The 16,861-nt window shown below is 36.6% G+C and overlaps 1 protein-coding gene across 5 annotated transcripts in view; it reads right to left on the reverse strand.

Moving 5' to 3' along the window:
• Positions 1-16,861, reverse strand: part of LOC149071188 (uncharacterized) — an 83,095-nt gene that overhangs the window by 32,480 nt on the left and 33,754 nt on the right. For 4 of the 5 annotated variants that reach the window (XM_089248145.1, XM_089248144.1, XM_089248148.1 and 1 more), the window contains 4 exons: positions 13,105-13,266; positions 10,647-10,864; positions 5,062-5,113; positions 4,906-4,964 (listed from right to left, as the gene is read on the reverse strand). In XM_089248145.1, the coding sequence (XP_089104271.1) occupies positions 4,906-4,964; positions 5,062-5,113; positions 10,647-10,864; positions 13,105-13,266 (491 nt within the window). The remainder of the gene's footprint in view (positions 1-4,905; positions 4,965-5,061; positions 5,114-10,646; positions 10,865-13,104; positions 13,267-16,861) is intronic. The other variant, XM_089248146.1, reaches the window with a different exon arrangement.

Genomic DNA, 16,861 nt, shown 5'->3' on the forward strand with positions numbered 1-16,861 from the left:
CTTGTGCGGCAAATATTATTCAAACGCTTTTTAAGCATTTTTTAAATTGAAACTATACCTCTACGATAGGCGGTTGATGAGATAAAAAAGTCACGGTGATAAAAAAGTCTGTGCCATAGACACGGCCTAGACGTGAATGTGTTATTTTTGTCTTGAATCGCGTGGACTGAGTTCTGAAAAACATCACAAATATCCTATTGCCCCCTTCAAATCGATCAAGTAGAGAATCACTTCCCATTAACCCCTTCATGATCAAGGACGTAATACTACGTCCAAACGCCAGTGGAATGCATTCAAACAAGTTCTTTGTTTTCTTTCCGCTCTCATCATCGCGAAGCTTTCTGTAACCCCATGATAAAAAGTTATCTTATCACCTCCGTTTATTTCTGTACTCCTATTATTATTTTTCCACATGTGATGTAACATTTTGCTATGCACACATAAGAGAGAAAGAGAACGGGTACAGTGAGAATGAAAAGACATTTACTTCGTACTTACTTTCTTATCTATTGATTTATGTATTATATATACTGTTTTTTCCTTTCACTTTTTTCATTAATTTTCTTCTATTTCATTTTTCCAACATGTGGTTAGGTTAGGCAAGGTCACCATATTTATCGCTGATTCGTCAAATAGAGATCAGAATTTCTTGCCAATACATTGCAATGAAATTGATTTCATCAGATTTGTTTTTGAAATATCTGAAAAAGCGAACAAAACCACATCATCTATATGCGTTGCGATCCTTCCGAGTTTTAGCGTAAAAAAAAATTCTAAAGGAAAGCTGGCCACGAACGTGGTGTCCAGACCTTACGACGCATCAAGACCAGAGTGATGCCATTGGATTTGTCTTACTGAGGTCTACTCGTAGATGTCAAAAACACTGCTATATTCTAAATACTTCTTGAGATAGGAGCGTTTCAAGCATTCACCACGTCTGACGCATCCAATTATCGTCATACGATTTAAGAGACGTATTCACGTCACACAAAAAAACTATGATCTTTTGGAATGGATTGTACATCTTCCCGTGTAGACTGGAGGTCTACCTTTAGACTGCAATAATTATTTCTAAAGTCCAAATATCAAACGTTTTGTTTCAGGAATGCTAATTGTCTATTTTTCACAATAGCGATGGGTAGGTGTCTGGGTGAGTAATTGAATCATTAAAACTGCACTTCTTTTAAAATATCCGAATTTAAGTGTGCCGCAAAAGCTCAACTGTAGGTTCAAGTATTCCGCGAGGTAAGAAAGGTTATAAAACGCTATATAGAAACGTCCTCTCCACTTGTCAATACAAGATTCATCGAAAGACTGGTTATTTGTGGAGATGAAGATTACAAGGAAGAAAATTCATCACTGCCCCCACGGGGACACGAACCCCGGTCTCTCGCTTGCCACTCGCTACCACTCGTCCGGCAAGCGAGAGACCGGGGTTCGTGTCCCCGTCGGGGGCAGTGATGAATTTTCTTCCTTGTAATCTTCATCTCCACAAATAACCAGTCTTTCGATGAATCTTGTATAAAACGCTAGTCTATGTCAGTGATTGGCAGACTTTTTTTTTAAAGCGGGCCAAAAAATAAAAATATTTGGCGGCCGGGACATTTCAGACATAGGTTCATAATTAGAATTTTTATGCTTAGAAATGAAGTAACAGGATGTGTGATGCATACTTTAAAGACTACTGCGGTTTCATTGCGAATGAGAGACGGTTTATATTCTACAACTGTGAAAAGATAAATAAGTATATTTTAATAACTTCATACACATTTATTTCACGCGTGTTCTTTTTTTTTTACGTATGCAAAAGTTTTATAAAACCAATTTTTGTTTGGGAACTGTCACTACATTTTACATATGCAAAACAGTGGGACATCCCTCCATTGAAAACTTTTTTTGAACACTGAAATTGAAAATTTCTATGCTATTAATTTAGAAATCTGAAAATAAAGCGGGACGGATAGAACCTCTAAGCCGGCGCATCTGGTTCATGGCCGTGTATAGTTTGCCCATCAATAGTTATCCTCACTTTAGGAGTAAGAGGAGAATTTACAGATTCCTCATTCTTTCTCATGTGACTTTTTTTATGCACCTCTCTCGGGAAAACATTTTCCCCCAAGACCAAAACGGAAAAGGCTTTCAAGCTTCGTTGAAAATACGTCAAAATGGGAGCAAAATCATTTTCGGGACAACACGACGTAAACGCGGGATGTAGAATGTAGCATAACCATATTAAAGAAAGAAGATAGATGATATTCGAACAATATAAAAATAATGTGTCTATTTTGAAAGAGGAAAATGTTTTATATTGCTGTCATTCTCCAGTTGTTTATGCGAGATTTTACAGAAATCATCTCAACATAAAATCCAATATTCCGTGTAATCTCGAATGAAAATGTTTTCATCTGTATATGTTAATTTCACGCACATGTGAACAAACAACATTTCTTCCACTAATCGGAACTCTAAGATTACTTTTTACATTCACATGTAGTGTCTTTAAAATGTAAATTATTCAAATAACAGAAGTTTAACTGAAGCCAACAGTTATCGAATGCTTATAACGGAGCGGGCCGAGTTCACACGATATACTATCATGTAAGCTCATTGCTCCGGAGGGTGTGGTCGTGCCAAAGAATTCTGAGTTAAGAGGGCAGAAAAAAACATTGGGACCCCCTAACAGGAGATCTAGTCGAGACTGCTAATCGTGAATGTTCATTCAGATACAATTTCAAAAAGCATTTGCGAAGACAGATATAAACGAAAATAATCAGGTTATACAAGAAGTTCGTGGGGGCGCCTTTATTTCAGGGTTTAACAATATGCATTCAAATTACGAGATTCAAAACAACGTGTATAAATATATACACAAAAGTGTGAGACTGTACAATAAAATCAGGGGCCCTGGTCTGTGACCTAACGGACCCCGAGTCATGTTTATTACCTAAAACGGAAAAAATCAAGATCAACAATTAAGTCGGATAACTACTCAACTACAATAATCCACCAAAAAACTACAACTCACCAGCGTACTTCGCACGCGACGGCCATCATTCAACGGAGGACATGCAGAATCCTTCAATCCCCTCATAGCATCGATCACAGAATACGTACGATACCCCATGGGTCTGCGGAGAACTAGAAAATTCATCTTATCCGAATGCTCATCATTTCCATAACTGAGACCGATAAATGATCGATCGAATCATGGGAAAGGCGACACCATCGAGGGAGTCATGATCGGATAATTGATAGATCGCTTTCTTTCGAGAGAAAAAGGCATTTAAGAAAAGTTGGTCGTCAACCAATCCTACCGCCACAAACATAACCATAGTTATGGTTTTCTTGTATAGTTAGAAAGGGTTGAATTTCTTCATTTTTCGCTCCGAACCGCCTGAATTAGCACGCCAGGCCAACAAGCAGGCCATGCGTAAACATATTAATGGCTTGACTTTTTCCTTTTTCTAACCTTTTCTTCCAAGTCAACCAATTAGCGGTTTCTTTGCAAACATTTCGCTATCCATGTATTCACTCACCCTTGCGCTATAATATCTCTCTGTTACCATTCATTACGTTATGGATATCATCCTCGTGGAGGGGGGGGAGAACCTTTAAGACACAAACATTACACAAAATAGATATGATTCGGAGCAATGGACCTATTTGTGACGAGGCTAAAACCCATGACGTTGAAATTGCGTGAAACCTGATTAGACCTGTCTAATGTGAATTTTGAAATGGCAATTGAGACACAGACTAAATGCTTAAAAATGATGAGGCACTGCAGGGATAGTCAGGGCCTTCAAAAATACTGATTCATGGAAAATTTGCCGGCGGTAATGATTCCCCGACGGGAAACGTACAGACAACAAACAATTCACCGAAACTAAATTCATCAACGACGAAAAATTCACAAAAACGAAAATTTATCAACGGAAAATTCACCGAAATGGAAAATTCGTCCACGAAAAATTAATCGAACAAAATTCATCCACAGAAAACTCGTTGACAGGTAAAATTCACTGAAGGTAAAATTCAGCTACTAGAGTTTGGTGCCGAAAGATCAAGGGAGTCCATGAGATAGGGTTAAGTGAATAGGTATAGCCCAGACTAGGTATAGCAGCTATTAAGTGTCCAAGTAAGCGAGTGAACACGTGAGTTTATATAAAAGTACTTGTTCACCCACTTTTTTCAACAAACACGCTCACGTATTCCTTCACTTGACCTCCTCACTCACTCACGGACTCGGTCACGCACTCACTGGCTCGGTCACTTACTCAGTCACTCTCTCTCTCTGCAGAGAGCAGAACACCTTCAACACGATACTTACATAACATGAAAATTTAAGCATATACCATCTTTATTTCAAAATATGTAAGCCAGATGGCAGCAGCATCAGCAAGAACACGAAACAAGCCCAATTCTGACAACAAATACGTTAGGTCCATTTATATACAACACGTTTCGAAATCTACCGATTCGTTCGAAATTCCACAGAGGAATTGTGTACGAGGTACATGTACGGTTAAGAAGACGTAGAAGTATTTTTCGGTCTGCCGCGCATTTGACCTCTCACTCGTTTTTTCGAGGGTGCCTGTGTTCAGATGGGAAAACGTTAAGTAAATTTTTTAAAATTTCTTGATGGCGAATTGGTAAATAATATCATACCAACATGCAATACACTGCGGCTTTTTTATTTACTATATACAGTACGCCTCCTTTGTTCCCTGAATGTTCTGGAAACGTCTATATAAAAATATGATATCCAGATTTTAAACTCTCAATCTACGGACTGGTGAGCCAGTGCTGCAGTGTTTCTGCTTGAGTATCCAATGTGTACGTAGCCTCCCCAAGCGCTAAAAACGTAGATTACTTGTATTTCGAGATTAAAAGAAATGTACTCACCTTTACTTCGAGCTCCTTAACCACGACTTCAATGGCTTTTTCCTTTGACACTGCCTTGCCTGGAAAATACGCAAATTTTAAACACGTGACACAAGCGTCTAAAATTGTAAAAAAATTGCATTTATAGGTACGCTAGTACATTTTGCATCTACTCACGTTTCTTATATGTCGATCTCTTCGGTACTTCAGGTCTGACATTTTTCTCCTCCTAAAAAGAAGCAGAAACGAAAATTCTATTCGAGTATATTGAAGAAGAAAAAATTACATAAATTGATGCATTACACTTACAAAATACGAGTTTTCTGTCAAAAAATGAATTGAACCGAATCAGAGCTTTGGAATCATTCTTAATTTTCTGATATTACCCTTTAGAGTCTAGTTTCCTCAAATATAGCAACAAGAGTGGTTGAAAAGTCATCAATCATGAGTGAATAAATCTTCGAGGTTGCGATTGGATATTGTGTATTACTTAATTCAAAAAAAAAATCCCAAGATGTATATTATTGTCAGTGATTGAGCGTCTCTTTCTAATTATAAGAAAATATCCATGGGAAGATAAAAATCAGGAAATGTTTCACTCTAATCTAGTCCTTGAATTCATCAAATTGATTAATAGTGTTTCTTTATTGTGTCTTCAACAAAAAATATCTGATTCTTGCGTGTTATTATTTTTTTATTAATTTATAGTCACGGTGTCGTGCGTTTCATGTCGTTTCAGACGATATCTATTGCATTCCCTCATATAAGCCGGCATGCCGGAGAACAGCAAGGTGGATATGCATACTGGAATATCCGTATTTTGCGACGTGTCGGGAAATTCGAGTCAGTATTTCTGAAAACATCATTTATTCCATCAATCCACTGAATTGGCTAAAATTCATACTGTGATTCTTACTTGCAGAGATCCATGATACACAGCTCAAAACACAATTAAGGGTTGTATTGTAAGGGTAAACTTGTATAATAAAAGTATTCATTTCAAATCCCGGACTTACGGTCACGCCTCTTTCACGGACGATTTTTTTTTGTCCCACCTGTGTCCATAAAAAGGTGTTTTAATTTACTAAATTTATTTACATTTCTTAAAATTTAGTTGATTAAATCTTGTGACAATTCTTCGTAAACAACTAACTTGTTCTTTTTTTGATATTTTATTAGTGAAAATTTTTAAATTCACAATTTATATAATAAAAACATTCCCCTTAATTGTTTTGAGTAGTGGGCTATACTACTACAGTAAACCCTCTTTCGCAGATACCGGTTGGACAGAAAAATTCGTCCGTAACAGAGGAGTAACCGTTATTCAGGGGTTTGATATGCATACCTTTATTACACGCGGGGAATCATAATTTAGCTGTAAAGGAGGGGTGTTCGTTAAGAGAGGTTTCACTGTACTAAAAACAGTACATGTAACTCGTTACACATTCCTCCACGGAATTTGAATAATCCATACCTCGCATTTTACTAGAATGCCGAGAACGGACAGGCCCCAACATCCAAAAACAAAGCTGGCGTCCCACGAGTTTCACAGCATGCCGGCTAATGCTGGGGAATACGGTAACAATGTGTGCACAAGCTGGACGAAAGCTTTGTGACATACAACTTCTCCTTGCTACAATTTATCCATGTTCAACATTTGTAGTAAAAGTGTATTTAATGAAAAAAAAATCATGAAATGCAATTTAAATATTTTTTATGGTATGATTTTACGAAGATTATTATTTTTTTTTTTAAATGTTTTCAACTTCTCAAATTAAACTTGATAACGCCGTATTTGGAAGCCACCAGATTCTGCTTACTTTAATTATAATTATGGTTATTGAAAGGTTTACGGGAACTTTAACTGAAAATTTGATGGGAAAATATTGCAATTTTCACTCAAATAATTTTTTTTCCCTACCTTTTCAATATATTAGTATTGATTTATCATGTAAAAATCATCTCTCAACCCTCTATAGTTCACCTCCATAAGTGTATATTGAAAAGTTTTTAAACGAATGTAAATCAGTGCTGTTAGCATATTTCTGATCAAAATAATACAGGAGTAACATACAAAGTTGATTAGGTGATTTAGTTTAATAGTTTCCTTGAATTTTATTGCCGATTCTCTCAATTTGATGCAAATTTTATAAATCGCTAAACACGTAATTTCAATAGATCTAAAAATGACAAAAGGAATCGACACTGTCTAGGTTAAAAGTATTGCACTAATATAGCTACATTTGGTACTGAAATGACACTCAAAGATGTACCTTATAAAATACCTAAAAATTTAGAAAAGAAATTGGTATAAAGGATTTTTTGCCATGTTCACATATACAATGGACTATGAAATGTTTCTCAACTATATTCTAAAGGAAAATATACACATTCGGATAATTTTATTTCAAATCATTCATTAAAATTTAAATTACATTTTTAGATTTATTCCAATTTCTTTCAAACCCCGAAAAATTTTAATTAGAATATTTTTCTAGAAGTCGATCATCGATTCAAAGTTTGAACTTTATTTTACGGGAAGCATATGATCGTTTTATAACGTGCATTTTTATTCTTTTGAACTTGAAACTAATTAAATTTGATTAAATGAGAAATTGGTTTGCCTAAATGTGACGATTGCAACCACTTTTTTCACTTCGATATCCAAGATATAATTTGAAATTATTGGCCTTCAATTTCGTAATACTTCCGGCTTTTTGATTTATTTACATAAAAAGGGAACAGATGACAGAAGGAATCGTATACAAACTACAAATTAGTTATCAAATGCATTTTTTTGAGTATGAATAGTAGAATGATGTGGCGCATTTATCGCTTCACGATTTCTGTTCATTCATTGAAATTAATGATGGGTGAATTAAATTGGATTTTATTTCCGTATCTTGCCGGTAATACTTGCATTCAATCTTTTTCCTCTTCAGGAAAACAACGGTTTTTTTTTCGCTTTCTTTTGCCATTGGGGAAAAGCATTTGTTATAGAATTTTATTTTTCTGCTTTATCAGCAAATACCATAGTAACGATGTTTCAAAGTTTTCATTTTTCAAATCGTTTTTTTATGACGCAATTTCAATGCCCGAGTGGATCCAACCGGGATGAGAGCTGCGTCTCTCTTGTAATACATTCTTGGGTAGGGTGACGGTACGTTCCTCATCTTCGCAATACCTCGCATATTTTCCCCTCGAAATTTCAAAACTTCAAATATTAAATTTCTTTGCATTTTCTGTCCTGAAACTTCGAAAATTGGAAATCGCGTCGTTTCTTTGAGCGCAGTTTGGGTAATAAATATTGCAGTGATGATTATAGAATTAAGAGAGGATCCAAGATGTATTTTTTCATTGTCATTAGAAAAAAAATACGCTATTGGACCAGTACCTATAAACAAGGTGACAGGCTTGCATCCCACACAGGAGAAAGCCTAGGCCATATATCTGGTTGTTAAAGTACCTATCTTGTCCAAGGAAGTAGGCAAAGCCTCGCTCGCATCAAAAAATAGATCTGATGTGCATTAAAATAGAGAAAAGCCTACCTAAACCCCAGTAATATCACCATTGAGAAATTTACTGCCGATTGAATAGGGTCGAAATTTTTTCTAAGGTTGGGATTAAACTACAAAAAAAAAAAGTTATTTTATAAGACGAGAAACGTAACCAATACGCTCATTGATTACATTCGAACAAATGCATCCGATAAGTTTTATTGGTTGCATTTGTCAAATTTCATAGTGTCATACTTCGGCCTGAAGCTTACTTTGAGATTGTTGAAAACTGCTGCTACTAGTCACGCCCAAGTTATGGATTTCCCAGAGGAATATTACGAGGGGAATGTACGGTAAATTATCGGTATCCATGTCCAAGTGTTATCTGGTCTTCACCACCCCCCCAAAAGGACCGAGATTTTAACCCTGGAGTAACAAGTATTTATGTCTCAAAATTTACTTCATTTTCTCTTTAAGTACGATATTTTGGCAATTGAGACACCAATAGCTACCTCAAGTTGTAGTGTAAAATATTTTCGTTAATTCGGGAACAAACTTGGAGATAATTTACACTAGCGAACAGCTTTAACAATGCGCATGGAGAGCTTCGGCTCATGTCACCCACCCCTTTCACGAAAGAGACTGGTAACATAGTTTTCAATATTAATTTAATATTCAAATCCCACCAAAAATCGCAGCTTGGACACTCGGCTTTAGGAAGGAGGGGAAGACATTTTAAAGCTTATTATATGGTCGCCAAGCTTCGAAAACAATCCTGTGACAAAGTTTGTACCTTACTGCCACTCTAGTGTAATGAAAAAAAAAAATCTCTATTAGAGATTATTTATTGTACATGGCACGCCAAAGTGGTTACGCATGGTGTACGGAAGCAGAAAGTATCAGTGAATTCAAACCTTCAAGGCGTGTGAATGCGAGCAGATATCCCTGTTAAAAAGTCTCGACACGAAGCAGCACACCCTACCCCTATAACAGTAACAAACATTCATTCCCCACACTTCACTCGCTATTTGGAATATAGATGGCAGCAGCACAATTCGAACACGATTCTAGATACGCATAAAGAACGTAAGATGCTCACGGTTCCGGCACAATTTACTCCTGACAATAGGTAAAACTGCAAGATATTGCCCAAATGAGATAGACCAGAGTAGTGCTTGGTTTAGAAGTGAATATTCAATCCGCTCATTTATAAATACTATTCAATCATTGGAGGAAATATTTTCTGGAGTTTATGACGATAATGGAACTCTTGAAACAAAAGTCATCTGGTCTCCATCGTGACTCGAACCCAGGCCTTCTTGCATTTGAGGCAAGCATGCTACCATCTACACAACTGGAAACACGACCCTACCTTCCTTATTGCACTGTGGCGTGAAGTAGGCATTAGTAGCCTCTCAACTTCAGCAAATGGCCCCAGGTGGGACGGTAGAGCAAGAGATAGGCGGCTTCTATTCAATAATTGTTAGCATTATGCACCCACCCTCATCAAAATCGAATAAACTTACTCTTCCTACCGATACACATATACGAAACAGATGACACTTATATGCGTCCACCAGTGTTTCTCAAAGTGGGCAATATCTCCCCCTGTGGAGAGGGGGGAGTGGAAGAAGCCGTGAGTTTAGTATAGGTCCTATGGAGTTGGGGGGGGGGGTGATGAGAAAAAAGTTTATGAAGGGTTATGAGGTAACAAGTTTGGGAAACTGGGCTACAAGGATCGAGACTGCCATGTCTCAATGTCAAAGATCAATGTATATTTTCTGGTCTTGTCCACAGAAGCTTGCCCCTGTTAGGGAACTAAATTAGCCTATATCCGATATGGAAATTGGAGGGGCAATATGCTTGCACAAATTCGTACCTATCATAATCAAATGAAATATTGTTGGGATTGAATATCCTGATCTCTTAGGTACCAGTTCCTACGTCCCCCTGTTGAATTTGAACTACGTAGAATGATTACATTATGTAGGTTGTTTTATCATGTGACCCTGCATATTCATTCACAATTTCATCCCACATCTTAAGTATCGAAGTTTTATCGGTAGTGTAATCATACCAATAACCCACCAAGTTATTGAAGTGAACCATATTGAATACTAAACAACGTAATAATTTGGGAATCATACGATGTATAAAATTAATAATTTATTAATTCATTTAAAAATAAACACTAGATATAAATAAAACCACGCATATGTTTATAATTTACAGAATCACACAAGTGCACATAGCAAATGTATCTACCGTTTCGGGATCTTTGACAGTTTTGCCAGGTTTGCCGAAAGTTTTCCGCTCTAAACGCCAGATGTTGCGGTGCACCTCCCTCGGGCCGTAGCGCCTGCGCTGCAAGGCGTAGCTCGGAGATTGCTTCTTGATGCAGACATTTGACAAGAACTTGCTGGATGTTATGGCTTTAGAATTACCGTTACCCATCGCTTGGATTAGCTCTTGCTTCAAGATAGCTAAGAAATGAGGGGAAAAAATATCGTGAGTGATCTGTCGAATAAAAATGTTTTTTTTCAAAATTTTTTTTCATATATAAGATAGTATCCAGGACAAAAATTTTCTAGACTTTAACTAGTAATACTTGTAAAGAATCACGGTAGAAATTATGAAATGTACGATTGAAATGGCACAAGAGACTCCGGAGAGAGAGCAAGGGTGCAGTAAAGTAAATGAAAACCGAAAGGAGCAGAAAATTAAAGATAGATGAGATCAGAAATATAAAAAAGGAAGGGTGCGCAGAAGGAAATAGGGAAGTGGGTGGAGAAAGTAAATGGTGAGAATAGTGCAAAAAATGAATAAAGAGGATGCAGAAAGTAAAATGTAGAGAAGAATGAGAATTTTTAAATTATAAATCCTAACTACCAGCTTAAGTTTGGATCTAGCAGCTCAAAACAAGTGAAGAGTGACAAGAGCGCAGAAAGCAAAAATATAAATACAGAAACCAAGACCATAGCGAAACGATGCGGCTGGAGAAAATGAAATGAATAAAATAAGAGGAAAAGGTGCGGAGAGAGTAAAAAAAAAACACATGAAAGGATAAAAATTAAAAAAAAAACGTGCAAAAGAAGGAAAGGGACAAATTTAAAAGAATTTTATTGGAATGACTTCAACACATTATGACTTTGTCTAACAAAAACGTGACAAAAACAATTTATTTGTCCCCGGTCAATTACAGTAAACTATAAGTTTGAAACGTTTTTTGAATAAGTGGCACGACACTTGTTTTGACACAAGTTTTAAAAACTTGTCGCATGAAATTCAGTAGGCATATCTCAGGAAAACGCGTATTTATTCCCAATCTAATTAAGGACATATTTTTCTGAATATTATGCCGAAGTGAACTCGGAAATAAAGGCCATCTGGTCTCCTCCGGAACCTCTTGCATACCGGGCAAGTATGCTACCATCTACACCACTGGAGACACGACCCTGCCTTCCTTCACGTGCTGTGGTGTGAAGGCACTGGAGTAGAAGCAATTAGCAGCTTTTCTTTTAACTTCAGCAAATGCGCCCCCTTCCCCAGGTGGGACGGTAGATGTATAATGGGCTCAGCAAAAAGCTGAATATCAAGGAAACATTGTGGATATTTTATGGGAAATATGTCGTGTCTCTAGTGGTGCAGATGGCAGCTTGTTTGCCCGGTTTGCAAGGAGGGCGAGGGTTCCGAGTCCCGGCGTAGACCACGTGGCTTTTCTTTCAGAGTTAACCTCGGTATAATACTGTGGAACCTCCCTTAACTGGTACTTTTCCGATTCTCGTGGAATAGGGCTTTAATGTATTTCACTCCTCGTTAGCGGACAGTAAAATCAGGCAAACTAGTCTTTTTTCCAATCTCTAATTTGTGATTTTTTGTTCATAAATTGATAATTTATCATATCCAACGGTGATTATGTATAATCCCAATCTCGTATTATTAAATATGATAATCCGTCAATTAATTACTAGATTAACTGAACATAACCATGGCCCAGGATGCTTAATCCGAATAGTAATGCTGGTTTTGTTTACACGTGTTGGTACGTGTGAAGGAAAGCAACATTATTAGTCTTGTAATATGTTGACATGAATCTATCTTCACTTATTTTCCCTTAATTTAATTTTTATTGCAAAACGTGTGCACGTATCATGTACGGGTAAAAATAATTTATGGGTTTAATGAAAAGAAAAAATATGGAAAAATGTATCCTATCACTTTTCAAAATTTATTTGGGAATTATGCATAATCGTCGGTAAAAGTGATAAATGTAGTGAAATTTAATCAAACTTTCTTTATATCGAGACGATTGGTGATCATGCATAATCACCGTTGTATCACTTTTACACACAGTAATACAATAGCATATCGAAGCTATTAAGACCGAAGCTAACCGTCGTATAAATGTAAGTCGTATAAACGAGGTTCTACTGTATATTGGTGCCTCCCCAATATCGGACAAAATTTTTGGACCCACGGGTGTCCGTTTTCTAGAGGTTGGCTTTAACCAGAAAAAGCGTTACCTTAATATATCGGGCTGGGAAAAGAAGGTGTATCTCTTAGTCTTTTTATTGGATGGGTGGCGGATAATCGAAACTACAAGAGCATGCGATCTCTTCTGAAAAAAAAAAAAAAGGAGGCAGTTGTTTTGCACTCCCGCCCATCTCCGACGTCCCTGCATTTAATTTGACACACGACCAATTTTGATAAAATTGGTTCTCACCTTGGACGGCTGTCGGAACAAAGACTTTTTCGAGAACTTTGCAGCCCACAGCAGATGCTAGACTGGCTATCGAAAACGATCCTTTCTCCGACGGGAAATTCGCACGAAAGGACATCGGACGGTGCACGAACAACTCTGTGCTAGCTACCAGAGCCAAAACATCTGCGAGAAAAAGCACGAAAACGTTAAGTTTTTGCATATAGCAGGGAAAATACCCCAAATACACAAAAACAAACATTAAAAAAAAACAATATATTCCATCATGGTCTTATAAACTCTGGATATATATATATTAACTACACCCAGCCCTGTAATAAGTCTTCAAATTTATAGTGGGAAACAGTTACGCTTACCGGTGATCTAAAGCAGGGCAGTCTTAGGAGTATCATGGGCCCCGGGCTAAGTGGTTATTCTGAGGCCCTACCGGGTAAATTCTAGAAAATCTTTTCCAGATCTCATTTTTGTGAAGCCCCTTTTCTCTTGAGGCCCACTCGGGCTGGCCAGTGTGTTAAGACTGTATTCTAAAGTTGTAAAAATTATGAAATTCATACTTATTTTAACTTTACGTACATTATTCATAATCACCATAATGAAAAAAAAGCCATCTGAATTTTTAATTACACTGAACAACAAAGAAATTGCCTCCAACACGAAACTTAATTATTCCAAGTGATTTTCACCAGCTGAATATCACCAAGTTTAATTTGCTCTTGTTTTTGAGTTATCACTCACTATGTTACTTATTGCAATAGTGCTGCACTACAACAGTGTTCAACCTTTTCTATCAAACTTATTGGTAACTTCATGGTATTTTTCATCAAACTCACCAAGATCGTTATGGGTGATCACCAGTTTACGCCAATGGTGATTGAGTTATAAAAGTGAGAAAAGTTGAAAATATCGGAGGGGGCTTCAGCCTGATATTTTCTGTAAGCACTAAAAGATTGTAGTAAGTACTGTGTAAATTCATTTCATGCCCATAATAAATGTAACGCGAACTTTTTTTTCGTTTTACCATCTTAAACACATAAAAAGAAATCTGCTCAAAAACAATATTCATGATATACACGCTGATGCATAAAATTTCCTCAGTCATTTTTTAGCAAGAATTAGCATTTTCCAATCGTTATTTTAAAGATGTCTGAAAGTTGCTTTCAACGGCTTTAAATCCAGATTTCGAAAGGGAAAACAATGTATTTAATGACGAACCGATCACTAAAAAGCTCATATGAAGGAAAGATATCGGAGCTGGTCTCAAAAGTATTGTCATCGTAAAGATAGTTTATATATCTTTAATCTTCCACTTGACCTTAATCGAGCGTTTCATTGCGCAACAATATTGCCAAATGCGTTATGGAAGTTGAAGACAAACGTATTCATATGGAAGTTTTAGTGCCAGTGAATGTCATTGGCAGCAGTTTTTAGTCTCCCAGACACAAGAGTTAAAAACCAATTTTATGGTAAGTGACTAGCATTAGACAAATTTTGCCGAATTACCAACTGAGCGCTGCTATGTCTTAAACGATATGTAATAGTTCCATTTCAGAAAAATTGCTGCAGGCCACTCATGACTTACTTGAAGTTATTTGTATTTAGATCAGAGTAAAAACAACCCGAGAACAAAGTTCTTTATTATTTTCCTTATAGAGCTTCAGAAATTTTTAATTTTGCAATTCGTGAATTGTTAAAATTTTTCCAATTTTTTTTTTAAATCACTCCCTGCATTATTGAGCTAAACTGAAGGGTGTCCCATGAATTCGTAAATGTTTTAAAAATTCATGAAATTAGAAATAACTTGTACATTTGAATGCGGCTTCTAAAAAATGTTATACTCAAGGATTTTTTGGCGTGGAAGAAAATTAGATCAAAATATTGTCGATAGAGGGTACTGCACGAAAGCAAATGACTGGAATTACGCAAATCATAGTGCCATAAAAATCAGGGTGTAAGATTAACAGCTCATTTCTAAATTGTCCTGTTACAGGCGCTTGCATAAAGTTTTCATTGCGATATTGATGGTGGCTAATAAAAAAGCCCTGTGGTTGAAGTTGTTTTACCTCAACCGCTAATCGCCGGCTGTAGCTTCCTGAACGTTTCATAAACTATGCATTTTATAGAACTGATATTTCCAGTGACTTGCTTTCGAAAGCACAGCACTCCTTCATCGACAAAAAAATTTGTATTTTTTTTTCTGTACCAAATATCTGTGGTGTTTGGTCAGAACATAACCCCAAAATCACATTTTTGAGATGAGAGTATTTTCATTGTCATTTAAAAATCAAAAATAAAGCACACACACAAATACAAATATACATCAGCATATTGTTTAGCAGTACGCTCGTGTTATAATTAGCAAGACTTTCTTTTAGATAAAAAAGCCATTTTTTGGATCTGACTCAAACACCAGATATATCCCATTCGTGAGAATGAATGAATGCGGTTTGCAAAATTTTTAAACATATCAATACCGAAGTGATTAAAAATTCATAAAAACTGAAGGGCAAACTGTTCACGAATGTATGACACTGTTGGGTCTAACTCCCACCACTTGTAGGTGGATTTGTCATTCCGTAGAGACAAGCAATGCAATGTAAATTTACGCATCTCTCTTTGCTGCCAGTCTCGTAGTAATAAAAATTAAGTTAAAAGTCTACAAGACACTACCACACTTGAAAAAAAATTCTCAATTCCCGTTAGTTACTTGAAACACCAACTCCGGCCACATCACTATATTACAATTTACTGACATTAATTGGATGGGTTTGAAATGGAGCCATCTATCGGTGATCACCTCAAGAAAAATATTTTCTATACCCTTACTCTCCGGTTCGAACCTGGAACCTGATGGAAACCTTCGCGGTAGTAAATGGTTATCTTACCACCACGCCATTCGGGCGCAATTCCCTTCAACTGGTTTCTTCTAATTTTTAAGACTTTTTTTTAAATTGTAAAATATCGATAAACATTGAATGTGCATACGCATGCGTCATTTACAAAATATCTCGGGAGAAAACGAAACTAATCTGGTGAATTATATTCCATAGAAAAATAAAACTAAATATGAAGTACTGTATATCTTTGCAGTACCAGTGAATGGAGTCACTCACTGTAATTATGTACTCCATAGCTTAGCGTCTGTTCTTCTCAAAAGATTAGCATCTGGATCTATATATCAGCTTTTTAGTGCTCCAATTGATACTAACTTGACATTTTTCTGCAGCCTGTTATGTATTGGTAAAAAAAAAATGATTTTCTGCACAGTAGAGCCATGTCGGCCTCTCGCTTCCTTGAGCCCACGAATATATTGTTTAAGGAAGAAAAATTTTTTAAGCCTGACCCTTTGCATATTACCGTAAGGCCTCGATCACGGAACTGGAAGGGAATATTTCTATTTATTATCCTGTTGTTCCGATTCATAAGCAGCACGGAAAATCACTTTCGTTTTGCCATGTCGAAAAATCCTGATCGAACATTATCATGCCTTGTTGAAGTCTGGGAAAATATATTTATTCAACCACGTTGCAAGGCAAATTAATATCTTAAGAAAGCAAGATCATTTGTTCATTGATCCTTTGTAAAACATGAACGATTGGGGGGGGGGGCAGGCACAGTTGGAAAGAAAAATATTTAGATGTGAATAAATAACGCTTTCAAGTGAAATATTCTAAGGAAGAGGGTGGGAAAAGAGCGTACGCAGGATCCAACTTTTAAAAGAGCACACCACGTTTGTGATTAGGGGACAAATGTCTTAAGGCTT

This window comes from Pholcus phalangioides, unplaced genomic scaffold (genome assembly GCF_987345545.1).
Source record: "Pholcus phalangioides strain wild (caught in Gottingen) unplaced genomic scaffold, Ppha-v1.0 ptg000019l_1, whole genome shotgun sequence".
Lineage (NCBI taxonomy): Eukaryota > Metazoa > Arthropoda > Arachnida > Araneae > Pholcidae > Pholcus > Pholcus phalangioides.